Raw genomic sequence first — 16,418 nt, 5'->3', positions numbered from 1 at the left:
TCAACATAAACTAAACTGTTTTGTGGCTTTGATCTCCCTCTGTGCTTAAAGGCGGAGGACTTCAGCAATCCCATCTACTTGGCTTGAGATCATGTTAGGGACGTTGTATTTGGCAGGCATTTAGATGTATTTTTAGATGTCATTCCCCCTTGTTGGTGTTACGAGGCTTTGGCTGGGGCCGTGCACTTTGTGTTCGAGGGCTTGTTTGGTAGCATACATGGCAAGCTGTGCAGTCCACGAATCTTTGAATCGAGCTACAGGTCTCCAACGTCGAAGTGATCGGTGAGTGCCAAATAATTATTTATTGGGTTTATCGTACCTATTTATCAGATCTAGTATAGGGATAGTCTTTATCTCCCCTGCCATACACATACGCCTTCGAGATGAACGCCACGCGGGATCGGGACACGCCTATGTAGCAAGTAGACCAACGTCTATTCAGAACAACCGTTTTATCGGGAATCTTTTCATCTCCTCGGATTTCCCCTTTTGGTTTAAAGTCTCGAATGTTATCGCAACCCAAACGCCTAGGGCCAATCCTTCCCCGCACTCCGATAGCGATGATATCGGCAAATGATCAAATCTCCAAGTTTATGTCTATTATCTAATGGGAATTTCAGGTTCTTCAATCAAGTCTATGATATAAATAAGCGTAGGGTTGCATGATTTCCATCCTTCACGAGCGACTTTTCATCGTCCAGAAACTCTCCGATACGACAACAATATGCTGTCTTTATGGGCTGGAGCTATCTTCCTTTGTGGCTATATTGTCTTCCACGGAGTCTCCTCACCCTTGTCTCCGATTCCGGGTCCGTGGTATACTCGATTCACAAGTTTGTGGCTCAAGTATCAAGAGTTTACTGCAAATCGACGAGAATCAATCCACCGCTTGCACAAGATCTATGGTCCTGTTGTCCGACTAGGCCCCAATGAAGTATCATTTACCAGCCTGGATGCGATCAAAGAGATCTATGCTTCGGGGGGCAGTGGGTATGACAAGACCGAGTACTATGATCTTTTCAGGCAGTTCAAGATCAAGTAAGTCTTGGTGTGAGACAAATAGCTCGCAGCCACTAATACAGAAATCAGGACAATGTTTTCTACTTTATTAAAAGACGAGGTACTTATTCCTAACAGAAATGAGATACTTGAGTGCTCATATGATATATCTACCAGCATAGCAAAAGGAAACGCATATTTGCCGACAGATACGCCATGACCAATATCATGAAAGAAAAATCCATGGCTGGTATCCGCGAACGGGCCATGACGTTTGTATCTAAGTGTGACGAGGCTGGTCAGAAAAGTGTGGATGTTTACGTGAGTTGTCAAAAGCATTACAGCAGCCAACATGATATATGCTAATCTTTGCAGTCTTTGCTGCACTGTTATGCCCTAGACTGCGTTACTCATTTCATGTTTAGCCCCGGCGGTCTCAGGTCTCTCAACGTAGCTGAAGACTTCGACATCATGCATGAACTGACCTACCACCAAAGTCTCCAAAGTACGTACTCTGCTCAATTTAGTATATCCCCACGATAAATACTAAAACGAGAACAGAAAACCTCTTGGAGTACTACCTCCCTTTACTAGCACCGTATTTCCCAAAATTCCTCCACGCCCGCAGTTCGCCAAAAGCAAACCAATACGTCAAAGACATGGCTGCCCAAATCGAGCTCGACAGCCACTCCTTAATGGAAAAACTAAAACGCAAAGAATCAAACCTGCAACTAATGCAAGCTGCCGCAGAATGCAAAGATCACATGGCAGCCGGCATCGACACCACAGGCGATGGCCTGTGTTTCTTGATGTGGGAGCTCTCACGGCCTCAGAGCCTCTGTTTCCAGCACAGTCTTTACAAAGAGCTTATCGCTGCACCGGCCGATGCACCCTTGGATAGCTATGTGTATCTCGACGCTGTCATTAAAGAGGCGCTGCGGTGTGCGCCGCCCATTCCGATGTCATTGCCTCGCTATGTACCTGCTGGCGGAAGGGAGATCGATGGGTTTATTATTCCGGAGCATACTATTGTTAGCTGTCAGCCTTACTCGGTGCATCGGATGAATGAGAGTGTCTTCCCTGAGCCTGATCGTTTTAACCCTGATCGGTGGCTTGTTGAAGAGGGGGCTGTTGAGCGGAATAGGCTTTTTTTTCCTTTGCTACGGGTGGGAGGGGTTGTACAGGAAAAAAGTGAGTTGTATTCTTCGTTATCTGATTACTGTTGCGAATTGCTGATACTGTCTAGTCTTGCACTCGTTGAGATGAAAACGCTTCTTCGGGAAGTGTATTCTCGTTATCGGACGACAGTAGCTTCTGATATGACCGCTTCAATGAAGCTGGATGATCAGATCATTTCTTCGAGGCCCAAGGGTCAGAGCTGTAAGCTGGTCTTTACGGCTATAGAGTGATATTGGATGTCCTAGTCTTTGTCAAAAATTGCTATAAATTCAGAACTAAATGTGATAAACTATAACCCCCATTAGATTCTGACAATAGTTCCTAATATAATAACCAACAATAATGAAATATTTAAAGCCGTTGACGGCAATGTTTGTGAGGGGAACGTGGGAATTCCATGTCGATGCGGGGGTTGTGAGGGGAAGATAACCAGGCACTTCAGGGAATCCTTCTCTTCAACATTCCCAATTCGGCTGTCGCATATCTAGTTCAGACTCATCAAATCCATTGCTCTAAGACACCAGTCCTGCCTACCTAATCTACTCACACAGGCACACTCCCCCATACCAATCCAAACACCACCCATCAAAATCCCCCACCAAAATCCAACATGACCATCAAACCCGACCAATCGAACTGTCGCTTCTCGAAGCGAATCTCATTCCGATGGATCACAGAGCCCGCCGAGGAAACAACAGATACAATCGTGATGTCCGTGAAGGACTGGTACGTTGATCTACGGATAGAAACGGCAACAGGCAAGATAGATTGGGCAATTGCTGGACAGAGGATTGTGGAGAGTCAGGATCCTTGTAAGTTACCTATATCTGAGTAATGCTATTGAATTCAACAAAATGAATAAGGACTGCCCTTTAACCAGCTCAATAGTGCGGGTGACCTTCTCCCATGAGCTTGACTCCCACGATGCGTTCGAGAGTATCGATTGTGGGACTTTTGTTCCCTTGCCAAACGGCGATGATCTCGAGATGGGCTCTATGCCTCGCTATGATCTCCCTGGTGCACCTGATAAGGAATATGAGGAGGTATGGCGGGAGTTGCCATTCAAAGAGGGCCCCGAGGGACCTAATAAAGGTCTTTCGTGGATTCTGGAGTCAGATGATGGAGATCTCGACAATGAAGAAGGAGAGGTGACGATTACAAAAACTTTTATCGGTCGCATCTGGGGAACTTACTTGGCACTGAGCCAGACGCAGACTCATACGCGAGAGAAGTCTCCATCTGGTGATTTGGTTGTTAAGAAATCCGGCGCCGATGTTAGTGCCAGAAGGGAAGAATGGGAATCTGGGTGGAATGAGAAGTATTCAGTTGGTGAAGCTGCAGGTGCTTTGCCTTCAATGGTGGTTGGGTTTGATGCAGAGGGAGAGGGATCTTGGAAAGTACCTGGGGAGAAGGTGGAGGTTCAAGGAAAGACGTATGTCGTTCGAGCTTTCGAGCAAATTTAGTATGACCAGGGGTTTGGTCCATTATAACAGGCGTTCGTATATTCAAGTACAGTTCTTGTAATATCAGATGATCGCCATTGGAATTTCTCGTTAGGAGTTACACGACAGTGTGAATCTTCCTTGAAGTCCCGAGCTGCAGATTAGAGTGTCTATGAGAAAATTCCCGCGGACTATTTTGCTTCCTACCATGAAACCAGTATTTGTCTTCCAACTCTTTTGGTGTATCGGGCTAGAAAATCTTAACAGAATAGCTAGTTAGCCATTTGTGCTGGCTATTTTGGTCATGATGGCTTTTATTGGCATCGGGCAGCTTCTCCTATTCTGGATGAGTACCTCTCGCCATGTGTTAGGACTTGTGAGCTCGTCTCATTGTTTTCAATCAGTATAGTCCCAATTCCCAGAATGACACCGGCACCCATAGCTAACATATCCAAATAGCGACCAGATATATGCGCCCCTGCCTTGAACGTCACGCACTATGAGGATGGCCATGTTACCCCGGGGTATATCTTCATTACTCCTTACGAAGTGACAGCATTTAATGATGGTCCATACATATACACTCATTCTGGGGTAAGTCAAGTATTGTTAGTGCGGGATGACAGAATATTAGTTACTTATCCTCCCAGGAACTAGTTTGGGCTGGCGCAGTAGGTAATGAGTTGGTGCACAATCTTCATCCCTGCCATATTGGAGGTCATGAGAAATTATGTATGTTATCGATGATACACGGAGTCGGACCTCAAGCATCAGGGCTCGTCGTTCTGCTAGGTCGACAACTGTATACGGCTGATGGAGAAAGAGATTATATCGAAATCGTCGGTGGCAAAGAGCCCGACTTGCACGAGCTAAATGTTGTCAACAATGGCACTGCAATTTTGACAACATGGCTAATAACACGGCCCTGTGATCTCTCCTCAGTGGGAGGCCCCGAAAATGGATATCTGATGAGTGTAGGGTTCCAGGAAATTGATGTCGAGACCCAAACAGTCAATTTTATGTGGGATGCAGCAGACCACGTTCAAATAGAAGAGTCGTATATAGAGCTTACATGGAAACGCTGGGGAAATGGTATCAGCCCCGAGACTCGCTGGGATTTTTTGTCTGTTCTCTCTCCTATCTTCTAGAATTGGCCCTCCCTAGCTAACCTTCAATTAATAGTCACATCAACTCAGTGGACAAAAGTCAGAGCGGAGATTATCTGATTTCTTCACGTCATACACGTACCATCTACATGATATCAGGTCAAAATGGCACTGTCTTATGGAGACTTGGAGGCAAAAGATCAGACTTTACATTCGAGCCCGGTTTGAACTTCAGTTCCCAGCACCACGCCCGGCTGCAGGTAGAGGGCAATGACAATTTCACTATTTCATTATTTGACAACGGATTTGATGGAGAGCACCAGACTGCACTTTCATCTTCCGGCCTTGTACTGCATCTGGATATGCAAGCTATGCATGCTTCTCTAGTCCGTCGGTATATCACGCCCGACGGAATTCTCACCAGCAAAGAAGGAAGCGTACAGTCCTTGGAAAATGGAAATGTATTCATCTACTGGGGTGGCACTCCATTCCTCAGTGAGCATACCCTGGATGGCTCGCGTGTTGTTTTCGAGGCACGATTGACAGACCCAACTGGCTATTGGTATCGTGGGTGGAAGGCCAACTTCACAACTGCGCCGACCACTAGCCCGGGTGTATATGCGGTATCGGAATCTAATTCGGGGCGGACGACTTGGTTTGTGTCTTGGAATGGGGCTACCGAGGTACAGGGATGGAGAGTGTATGCTTCACAGGAGGAGTGGAATGGGTACGAGTTGATTGGATATTTTGAGAAGAATGGGTTTGAGACAACAATTGGGCGTGAGGATTTCTATGCATGGGCTATTATCGAAGCTGTTGATGGAACAGGTCTATCGATACGCAATTCGTCTGCTCCAATTAGTACATCCTGTCAGCGCTCGAACAGAGATGCTGAGCAGAGCGTTCTGGATGGTCTAAACTGAAACCTTGGAGGTAGACATCGAAAAAGACTACCAAAAAGACCACTCAAATCATATTATTAGGCTATATAAGCGCTATTCTTAGGGAGTAGTATGTTAGGACTTCTAGTATCCGCGGACGGAGAGCATAGGCCGGTTGTAGTGATGGTCCCCAAAAACCCTCGTAGGAAGTGCACGGTAGACTCAATCCTCAATGACAAATTGCCTCGACCCAGCTTACGCAATACCAAAAAAAAGCCTTGCATCCAAATTTAGATGAGAATAACCAGCACATCTAAACTTAGTAGCACAGCTAACCCAACAAAATAAATTGGCTGCCCTATACCCCTCCCAAACAGGACAAGCGCACAGATGACTCATCCCACGTGACAGCAATATAAAACCCTCAAACCCACCTCCACGCCAAATTTCCCTTCCTCAAGCGCCATCCCCACCAATGCTGCGTTTCTTTGCTACACACGGCGAGCCTCACGGCCCGTCCTCGCAGCTCTGGGTTCCGCCCAGAGCCGCGAGACCCCTTGCAAATGAGAAATTCGGAGGATTCTTCAAGCTTCAACCCGCGCCGTCGTTCGTTCTCGCGCGTCGGCGCCGGTCCTGCCCGTGAGGGCCTGGTGTGATCCTAGATCACTTCTTACCCACACTTGCATTTGACATCAGAAACATCGGGGGGAGGGGGGAGGCTTGTGACTTGTCATGGGTCTTTCCCCAAACTCCTTGGGAGAGTCGGTGCGGAGATTGTGTGTGATGACACTTTAGTGCAATACGCAGCATACCTTGCTCTGTCTTCTCTTCGGAGGGGCGGATGGTATCATTCGATTCCGATCATTCTGGTGGGGATGGCGCTTCTCTTTTTTCCTTCAGGTCAGTTTACTTCCTTCCCCGGCTCTTTTTTTTGTTGGGGTGTCTGGAAAGAGTTTTTTTGGCGACCTTGCTGATTAGTGGGGTTGTGGACCATCCCTGCGAGGTTCCTTAGGGTCCTATGCCTGCGGGCTCGCTCGGTTTCGGTCGCTGGGTTTGGCGTTGGGCTTGTGGGGGCTTTATTTAGTGATGGACACAAATAGAATACATATTCTCGTGAAATATATCTCTCTACTATCTCAATCGCTGTTGAAATATTCTTAGAATCATCTTACTCGTAGCCGTGTTGATAATATTGGAAGTTCTAAGTGAAGGATGCATGTTTTGAAAAATTTGCGAGGTCGAAACCCCAACCGCTGAATGTGTAAATTATCGTGAAAATCTTGTTAAAGCCCCTGTTGTCAGGGATGTAGTGAAAGAACATTTTCCTCCAAGTTCTCTCCATTATCATCGAGCTTCATTTTTAGCATTGCCCATATCCCCTCGAACCACTGGATCATTCGTTTACTCTTCGTCACCAATCTGTGTTCGAACCCCACGTTAGCTTGGTTTCCAATGATTTCGACCTTGGAATAATCAAGAACTTACCTTAGGAGCGAGGTAGAACCGCAGGTGGCCACTTCCGAGACCGTACTCAACAAGCAGCGGCACTTCCTGAGAGAGGTGCAGCACAACAGATGAAGACAGGTTAGAGGCCTTGCAGAAGTTGACGAGGTACTTAAGGGAGAAGGTCAGGGCGACGGGTTCAGAGAGGTTGATAACGACGTTCTGGTCGGGCTTGTCGACGTTGGTGTGCTGGCGAATAGTGACGGATCCGTTACCGATATCACCCTGGCAGGAGAACTTGACACCCTCCTTGCTGGCCTCAATCACGACTATGAAAGCAATTAGCACGACGGTACTTGTGTCTACCAACCGGGCTTGAGTATCGCCTCGGGGAAAATTTTACTTACCTGACTCAGAAAGGGCGTTAAGATCTCTGCAGATGCGCTGGAACTCAGCAGAAGGCATCTCGACAGTGGCGGCGTACTCGGTCTCAGGGATGGCCAGGTGCTCCTGGTCAATATCCATAAGCTTGATGTCGTACTCGCTCAGTCGGTCTGTCTCTGCGCTCTCGAACATCAGGTTGACGGCATCGGGTGAGTCCTCGGCCTTGAGGGTCAGGATGTCTTCGTTCTGGGCGGCGCGGAGGACCTTGGTTAGGGAGAGCAGGTTGATGCCGAGGGCAATGTTACGGTCGCAGCGGTAGGGAGAGAAACCCTCGGCGCGGAGCAGCATGGAGACTAGGGCAACGTGCGAGTTGTCCATGGCCTGCAGGGCGATTCCGGAGTCATTGCAATCGAAGTTGCAGTCCTGGACAAGATCCTTGATAGCGTCGACGACCTAAACACAATTGGGTTAATAATTGGTCCATTGCCGAATTGGTCAATTAGTATAGATCACATACGCGCTTCAAAAGGCTGGCCTGTTCCAATCGTGCTTCCAACACTAGAGAGTGGGTTAATTGATTTGTTCTTCGCACACAACAATCTTTTCGATTTGGGATAGTCGACTTACTCTTGATGGTTTTGTGTGGGGGGGGTGTTTAAACTCGGTCGTGAGGAAATAAAGGGGGAGAGAGTGTTTTTTTCGAAGTAAAGAAGGTTGTAGGGAGAGGAGAATAGTGAATTGGGTATGTGTTTGAACGAGGATGAAAGAGGCGGCAGTCTAATATAAGGATCGCGTTGGAGGGTGGGGAAGACGCGGTCGCGTTTGGCGATATGTCCCTTTCGGGTTAAGTTCGACACCTCAGGCGGTAAGGCAATTAGGCCTCCTTCATATACATCTAGGGGCTTGTCGATATAATGATCGAAAATTACGAGTAGTATGGATATTCAAAGGATGGTTCATTTGCAGGAGAGCCTGCCGTAATGTACAAATTGGACAAAAAAAATATTGACGTTATCACCACACTCAACGGAAATGAATGCCGAAAGAACCCCCGTCCAAGATCACTTAAAGACAGACGAACAGATAATAATGGTACAAAAGAAATAAGTAAAAAGTTAGTAAGTAAAGTAGCAAGAAGTAAAAAGCAAAAGTCCTCGAATAAAACACCGCTATCGCCGGGCTCCGTCTATACGTGTTGTGGGTATCAATTTGTGACTCCCAGCTGCTAGCGCTGGTTGAAGTCAAACCTGTGCCGGATGGCGCAGACGAAAATAGAGGGATTCTGTGGTATGCATCAAGCATGGGACAGAGACCCAAGTCTTGTCTTAGATACTGGTAACTCTTTTTGCAGAGTTGTTTCCTGGTCGCTGCTTGATGACCATTTCCAGTTCCTTGAGCATGTTAGTGCTGGCATCTACCTTTTCTCTAGCAACCGCCTGTCTAGCACGGTCCTCTCGTACACGTGCAAGACGCTCGTCTCTTGTCAAAGACACTCTCTTGTTTCTTGAGGCCGGGAGTACAACAGCTTCGAAAATTTCCTCGTCATCATAGGTATGGGTAAGATCCGGCCGGCCCTCGCCAGTCAAAGCTTTCAGTGCATCTGTCGGGCTTCCCTCGACTGCCGTAGATCCTCCCAGGCTAGGGGTAGGGGACATGGGTAACAAGAAAGTACTAGGCGGTCGCGAGCGATCCCCGACACTAAGACGATCGTGTTGGTTTACCAATGCAGCTTTACCAGCTTCCCACTCTTGGAGAAGAGCCCTGAGATCACTACCAACCGAGTCGTATTGTGTCAGGAGGGTGGCTTCAAATTCATCGGGGTCTGCGCGTTCTAGATTGGCATGAGACTCCTCGCTGGCAATGTGCATTTTAGCATGCAAGGCACGGACCCCTTGTGACAGAGAGCTGAGCCGTCGAAATTGAGCTCGCAGGTGGTCCTTGCTTGGTGAGGCGGAAGGTAATGGGGAGGGAGGAATTGTATCATCTGCGAATATTAGCCAATGTGTTTGTGTCATACAACAGAGATCAGCACTCACGATCCTCCTCATTTAAAATTGCTGTCATTTTCAGCATGCTGTTACCAGTCACCGTAGCAAGCTCACGCATTTCCTCGACAGCAGAACTCCACCGAGCAATATCGGAACCACCACCATCGGCGCTAAGGGCTAACAAGCAGCACAGTACGCTCTTTCTCACACTGTATAGTTTTCCAAACAGATCCCTCAGGGCGCGCAATGAGTACTGGTCTTCGTTGGTTCGCTGCGACAGGGAGGCCTCAATTGCTTCAAGTTCTTCCAGTCCAATGTCATAAATATCGTAATATTTCGCAAGATCACCTTCGTCGGTAAGTGGGCGTAGGATGTTCTGGGATTGGATATACCGCTCGAGCATGGAGTAGAAGCATTCTGAAACCGTTCGGCGCAATCTCAAGCATCGTCGCGTTTGTCCTAAATCCTCCAGTCGACTGATAGGTGGCAGAGGAGTGCTTCTGTGATATTTTGTTAGTCCCTTTGTCATGTCGAACAAAAATGTTGCGTGCTTACATCCGATAACCTCTTGAAACAAGTTCAACCTCCTGAATAAAGACCACGGAAGCCGACGCAGCAGAATCAAAGCCTTGAGCATTTCCAATAAAAGCTCCAGCTGCTTCCACAGCCTGGTGCCTGAGATATTTCAACCACTGCCGTTTTGTGAAAGCATAGAATAAGACACCGACAGCGGGCACAAGTATCAGGAGTACTCCAACTTTCTTGAGACTTAGTCCTGGCCCAGTCCTTGAACGGCTCCAGTGTAATAACCAAGCGATAGAAAAAGATGTGAAGGCTGTAGCAAGGGCGCCTTGGATTCCAAAGGTGGTAGATAGGGACGGGAGAGCTGAGGGTTGCTTTGCAGATAGGACATCTGCAGCGGATGTGTAGGAAGGAGCACTGTGTTCGTTCAACAGTTGCGATGCGACAATAACGTAGCCAAATTGTTCCAAAAATCGTTCGTTGTCACTCCGTGCTAATCGGACATTCAGAGCGGACTATATGAGAGGAAGTGTCAGTATGATCGCGTGCTATCGTAGACGAGGGGTTGTACCGAGCAAGCGTCATATAGTTTCGCGATCACTTCCCCCTGGTGTGTGCCTTGTAGGTTGAGAGGCTTCGGTAGCTTGTTTCGAACGCGATCCTGGAACTTGGAAGCCCCGCGAGGGGCAAAGTTCAAGGAACTGGTATGATCATCGTCGCTTTGATTCTCCTCCACGGGCCAACTCTCTTCGTTTCCACCCTCCCCTGGCACGGATGTCAGTGAGTTTAAATCTTTCAGGTATCTTGGACAAAGCGAACCTTCCAAATATTCAGCCAAAGGCGAGTTCTCATACACCAGTGATTCCATGTTGCAGGATCATGCCGCGATGATAGGAGAGCGGAGAAGGTGGGCGAGTGGTGACGCAAAACAGGTGATGGAACAGGCAGGTGCTTACAGAAGATCCATGTCGCAGTAGGACAGGTGCTGGACGAAGAGAAAAGTACCGATCAGTAGAGTATGTAAATGTTAAAGATTCCAGATGCCTAGGGCCACGTTGAAGCACGTCCGGGGAAAGGAGGTCTCACAGTCACGAGAGTCTAATTTAGACATGACCCACTTACCTGTTCCTTCCAAGGTTAGTGACGATGATACAGGTAAGGGTGTCTGTTTTAATCTAAAGGAGATTACGGAGTGGAATATGTACATAAAACTACGATATACAAAGTACATTGTCTAGTTGCCAGTCAATCTGATCAATGAAGATCAGCAAGGTTTACAATGTACGGAGTACATCTTGTCGGTCTGGCCGTAAGCCGCATGCAAGCGAGCTCTATGCCACAACTTTGGTTGTACATAATGATGAGTCATCCAGCATAATCCTAGCTGCCTGACGTATATGGCATCTAAATATATCCATTTAGGGATAGATCAGCATCCATGCTTCTAGAATGACGATCATGCTTCTGCTTTGTTCCTCTAAAAATGAATGGCTACTTCCTTTGGAACAACCATCATAGCTCTATAAGCAAAAAGACGGCTATCGATAATACGTCTGAAATACAACGTCTCTGACATCTTATGAATATAATCACAGTCCGCGTTATGGATAGAGAAAAGCTGTCTGACTAAGAGCGCAAACGATCGTCAAGAAATAGTCACGATGGTGGTGGCCCTAATCGATAGGCTGCTACGATTAGACCCTAAATACCGCAGTACTTACATGATGTACATATGCATGTCATTACAGGTGCTTCGAAACTTGTCCTAAGAGGGATCAGGAGGTACAAATCTCCAGTAAGTAGGGAGTAAGGGGCAACACTTTGCCTTTCACTAGTTGCTCTATTGAAAAGTTATGTATCAAGATCTGGCCCCCAAGTTAGGGGTTAAGCCCGGGCAGCCGTGCGGCTTTATAATCAATACGAGGACCAATGTCAACAAATACAGTGTCAATAATAATTGAACGTGAGTGCATTTATGAGCGGCCGATGCTCAGCCACTTGTCATCTTGATAATCGCTTATCAGCCGCATTAAGTAACTATCACAGAATCTTGCGGTTTTGCTTGGTTGAAGGTAAATATTACACATTTGTGGCAGATTTATGTCAGGCGCTTTGCTAGACACCTCGTTGGTCAGTGGTATTCTAGTGCTTGTTTTCCTCCAGGTGTTCGGTAAATTTGATATGGAAACCGCCATCGTCAGCAATCCATCTTAACGACTCCAAGTAGTGATATGCAGAAAAATATCAGTACTATAGCATAAAGCCACCCATCTTAGATGTGAGGGCAAGAAAGTGCCTTCATCCATTAGTTCACTGAGAAAATATCCTTCCCTGTTTCAGTAATCACGCAGTTCGCTAAGAGAAACCATGTCATGCGAGGTATCAGAAACGGATAGCGGCTTTTAAGTACCGCTATCCCTTACATTCTACCCAAGCATCCTTTCACCAGATCGTGGAGATCTTCAATCTGTCTCCGATCCTGATACTTAGCAAATATCTGCTCGGTTCGGGTCAGTCAGTAAAAATCAACAAAATTCACATGTTCTATACCCATTCGGGCGTTGTCCATCACGCCCCGACTTCCCTTAACCCCACCTCGTTTTCTTCAACATCGCTGAAATTTAAATATCCAAATCGATATCAGATAAGTTTTTCATGGACGATTATGATTTCGCAACTAATCTTCATGAGAACGACCTAAATGTGAGAGCAAATGTGGAACGTAGGATGCTCACAGAATTGGTCTGTGGCGTTTCATCCCAAAGCACAGGCTGAAGAAGTGATAATCAAACCCAAACTACGCATTCTCTTACACATTCTGAGTGTAATCTAACTAACCTTTTAGATGTGTAATTATCGTCAACCCTAGCCCATATGTTCTTTATTCATGACGAACCTACATCCTACATACTAGGTGCGCTGATTGCTTTGACTGGGCGCATATACGCCATGGCTGTTCCCTTAACGACAACCCATCCGACTATGCATTTTAGCCGTGTGTATTTATCACGTCAATTAATAGCCATCGAAGCACAATATGTAGATGTGGTACGATTGGGGCACTGGTTTCCCTGCAATACGATTGGATTTTCGTGAACATCTGCTGTGCAGTGTGGCTATATTTTCTCCAGCGACCCTATCCTTTATATATTGGTGTAGGACACCACCTACCCGTATGATTAGTGATTTTCGTATCTAGTATTAGATTGGGGCCTAAAACTACGGTTTCTATGGGTTGCTCTTCATGCATACATATACGCCTGTAGGCTGGCTTGCAGCCACCCTGCATCTGATGCCTTATTCCCTTAAAATTGACACGAAGTCTTTATCTTCCATACCCTCCAGCGCTGGTGTCTAGAATTAAATTAACCAACGCCCGAGGGCATTCTTTCATTTTTACCCTATTGGCATATGCGAACTGTCAGTTGTTTTCGGTCGTGATCTTTATTTTCCTCTACCCTCTAAATCTCCCCATTTTCTCTTTTTTGGGGATATTCAGGCTGTCTAAGGCATAAGAAAGGAGATAAAAGGCCCGATGGGAGACAGAAATAGAACTCGGTGGATTTTTTCCTGCATGGTCCTTGAAGATAAAGGCCTGGTATATCAGGCATCTATCAGGCATCCATGCATGCCCTAGTTATCTGCTTGCATACATATATGCTCACCAAAATTCCAGCCGCCCCCACCTCTTATTCCAACACTGCTTACTTCAGTCGCAAAGCCTACCTAGGCATCTAGTGTCAATCAGAAAGAAATATGTCTACTCCAAAAGTGTGGACGCAGCCAGGGTGGCAGGAATATCTATCTGCTCGAAATGCTGGACTGCCATATCTCCCGGCTGTCACGGAACTCAGCACAGAGGTGGTGAGAATACTTGGCGGAAACCCAGGCAACATGCAACTACAGGGAACCAATACGTATCTAGTGGGAAGCGGCCAGTCACGAATTTTGATAGATACAGGACAAGTGAGTGCTATTAACCCTCCCAGTTCAGCGCTTCGAGACTAAACAAGAGAATCATGACGACAGGGATGCCCAATCTGGCTCACCACTCTGGTCAAATATCTTGACCAACACCAGTTGAGCATCTCCCAGGTGCTGCTGACCCATTGGCATACCGATCATACCGGTGGTCTCCCGGCGCTACTGGCTCAGTATCCACATCTGGCCGCGGCGGTCCACAAGGCTCGTCCGGACAGCGGCCAACATTCGATCCACGATGGGCAGACTTTTACTGCTCAAGGAACTACATTACGAGCCTTGTTCACGCCCGGACATAGTCAAGACCACATGTGCTTTGTCTCAGAGGAAAGCGGTGCCATGTTCACAGGCGACAACGTGCTTGGACATGGAACCAGTGTTGTTACGGAGGATCTAGGGGAATACATGAAGAGTTTGCAAGTTATGACGCGCAGTATCTACAATGAAGATATAACAGTTGGATACCCCGGACACGGTGCGGTGATTGAAGACCTGCCAGCCAGACTCATAGTCTGGAGCAGACACTGGGAACTTCGAGAAAAGAAGGTCTTGTCAGCGTTTATTGGGGGCAATACAAAGATTATGGCATCATTTACGACACGGGAGATCATTCTACGCCTTTACGGGCCTGAGCTGGAGGCAATGGCGGGACCATTCGTAGCTCAGGTTCTATCGAAACTAGCCGATGAGGGGAAGGTTGGACTGGCTGTCACAGCACAAGAGAAGAAGTGGTTTATGTTATAATTTTACTTTATCCATTGCCTAGTTAGAGTAGATTAGACTAATGCATGAGACTAAACCCACGAATATCACGAACATGTTCAACTCTTCAATGACTGCGCCGAGCCCTAGGCCCTGATTTAACCCAAAATATCGATGGCGACAAGCCCTGAAGTTCTCCAGCCTGTACCGAGCTGACGAATCTCTAATATCATCTTTAATCAACCTGATGTTCAAATTATCTAAGGTCTTACATCGTGAAGTATGGAGAGGTCCGATAAGCGGCTGACGGTTCTTATAACTCATTATACTAACTCACAATACTCCAAAAGTAAGTGTAAGAGAGGCCACATTGAAGAACGAAATCTATATCTATCCAACGCAATGAGCAGCGTTGGTCGTAATTTGCTGTAGCCTCTCCCGCAAGAAAGTAGCTATTCCCGGCAGAAAGTCCGTTGGCAGCTCCGATCCATCTCCTATATTCCCCCCATTTAAACCCCAACCCCCTTTGTCGTACCGCTCAGTAAGCTGCAAAATGAGCCTAGCCACCTTCGAAAGTTCTGTCAAAACCTGCATAGTTGTAGCCTCACTCCCAAGGGAGCCATGAGACCCGACACCGGAACTATCCCATGGCATCGGCTGACTGGGCAACCCGGTGGAAGTCCGGTCTCCTGCAATGTTCGTAATTGTCATGGCAAGCGTGTCGATGATGGACATGCAAATTGCGGAAACTAGCATCCCCACCTCCGCTCTCTCGGAGCAAGGGCACATCAGAATTGTAGAAAGGCGATGGAAGGCTGCTGTGATGGTTTGTGCAGTTGTGTTGAGAAGACTTGCGTCTACGGGATATACTCGTCTCAATTGCTCTGCTGAACCTTCTATTTCGGACAATAGGTCGAGAGCGACTAGCATACAGTCCGGATCGGAGACGTAGTGGCTCCTTGCCGCGCTATGGTCGTGATGTTCATTTTCGTTGTTGGGCCGTGTGGAATTGGCTCGCAAAGTGGAATTTGAGATTGAGCTATTGGAGGTCACGTTGACGGGTGTGGAGGCATTGAAGCGAGAGTATAGTCTCGCGCTCTCATCTACAAACTGAGTCGTTGTTATATCTCTCACAGAGGATTGATTTGACTCTTCGCTGTTCCCCGCTTCTGGAAATTGTTTTTTTGACCGGTAGGGGCGGCCAGCCCGTCTTGCTGGGCTGTAAAAGCATGGGTACCCGAGCTTATCGCAGCGGGCACAGAAGGGCTTCTCCTTTGTACAACGTACTTTGGAGGCAGAGCATTTGTCACAGGAATCTTTGAGTTTTGGGGTTTGTAAAGAGGATATGACTTGTGAAGTGGCTTTAGACGACCGCGAAGTTTGGATGCGATTGCGGTCCATGACGTCAGTACCCGCTTGTCATGAAAGGATTACTCGTAGACCGAGGCTGTGCTGATATAGCAATTCCCTTGTTAGCTTTCTTTCGGTGACCTCTTGGACTATTGTCTTCAACTTCCTTACCTAAATAACTTGGTTTTGGTCCCGCTTGCAACCCACTTCCGCCCCTCCTTGCCAAGAGATAAGAAGTATGCAAGCAAAGCTGTGGAGCTGGCCACGTTGAGCATTATCCATGTAACGCTCCAGGATATGACCTCGTTCCCGGGATTTTGGGATGTCTTCCAAGGTTAGATACTAAGAGAGAAACTGATGTTGTGATTGAATCTCGTGTTGCCAGCCGAAAACCTTCAGTCAACGCTAGATTGAGCTAAAATAAGAACTAGCCAAATCGGG

General features: G+C 47.1%; 6 protein-coding genes across 6 annotated transcripts; 4 read left to right on the top strand and 2 right to left on the bottom strand.

Annotated features, from left to right (window-relative positions):
* Positions 1-1,215: 1,215 nt before the first annotated feature.
* On the top strand, positions 1,216-2,408 carry N7479_004024 (uncharacterized protein; the record flags this gene model as incomplete). Its single annotated transcript, XM_057251721.1, has 3 exons — positions 1,216-1,320; positions 1,375-1,504; positions 1,561-2,408. 3 exons carry the CDS (start codon positions 1,216-1,218, stop codon positions 2,406-2,408), a joined length of 1,083 nt encoding a protein of 360 aa, XP_057111046.1.
* A 380-nt stretch (positions 2,409-2,788) lies between these two features.
* On the top strand, positions 2,789-3,641 carry N7479_004023 (uncharacterized protein; the record flags this gene model as incomplete). Its single annotated transcript, XM_057251720.1, has 2 exons — positions 2,789-2,990; positions 3,067-3,641. The coding sequence occupies 2 exons, from the start codon at positions 2,789-2,791 to the stop codon at positions 3,639-3,641; spliced, it is 777 nt and encodes a 258-aa protein (XP_057111045.1).
* A 286-nt stretch (positions 3,642-3,927) lies between these two features.
* On the top strand, positions 3,928-5,649 carry N7479_004022 (arylsulfotransferase family protein; the record flags this gene model as incomplete). Its single annotated transcript, XM_057251719.1, has 4 exons — positions 3,928-3,996; positions 4,080-4,214; positions 4,271-4,743; positions 4,803-5,649. 4 exons carry the CDS (start codon positions 3,928-3,930, stop codon positions 5,647-5,649), a joined length of 1,524 nt encoding a protein of 507 aa, XP_057111044.1.
* Positions 5,650-7,008: 1,359 nt separating this feature from the next.
* Positions 7,009-10,812, bottom strand: N7479_004021 (uncharacterized protein; the record flags this gene model as incomplete). The annotated part of the gene is made up of 9 exons (XM_057251718.1): positions 7,009-7,026; positions 7,093-7,379; positions 7,458-7,887; positions 7,952-7,992; positions 8,768-9,418; positions 9,471-9,922; positions 9,978-10,459; positions 10,516-10,709; positions 10,764-10,812. 9 exons carry the CDS (start codon positions 10,810-10,812, stop codon positions 7,009-7,011), a joined length of 2,604 nt encoding a protein of 867 aa, XP_057111043.1.
* A 2,888-nt stretch (positions 10,813-13,700) lies between these two features.
* Positions 13,701-14,669, top strand: N7479_004020 (uncharacterized protein; the record flags this gene model as incomplete). The annotated part of the gene is made up of 2 exons (XM_057251717.1): positions 13,701-13,910; positions 13,974-14,669. 2 exons carry the CDS (start codon positions 13,701-13,703, stop codon positions 14,667-14,669), a joined length of 906 nt encoding a protein of 301 aa, XP_057111042.1.
* A 348-nt stretch (positions 14,670-15,017) lies between these two features.
* N7479_004019 (Zn(II)2Cys6 transcription factor domain-containing protein) lies at positions 15,018-16,028 on the bottom strand (the record flags this gene model as incomplete). The annotated part of the gene is made up of 1 exon (XM_057251716.1): positions 15,018-16,028. One exon carries the CDS (start codon positions 16,026-16,028, stop codon positions 15,018-15,020), a length of 1,011 nt encoding a protein of 336 aa, XP_057111041.1.
* Positions 16,029-16,418: the final 390 nt, after the last annotated feature.

Source organism: Penicillium vulpinum (genome assembly GCF_028829585.1).
Source record: "Penicillium vulpinum strain IBT 29486 chromosome Unknown utg000002l_segment0_segment0, whole genome shotgun sequence".
Taxonomy (NCBI): domain Eukaryota; kingdom Fungi; phylum Ascomycota; class Eurotiomycetes; order Eurotiales; family Aspergillaceae; genus Penicillium; species Penicillium vulpinum.
This window is presented reverse-complemented; position numbering and strand designations above follow the sequence as displayed.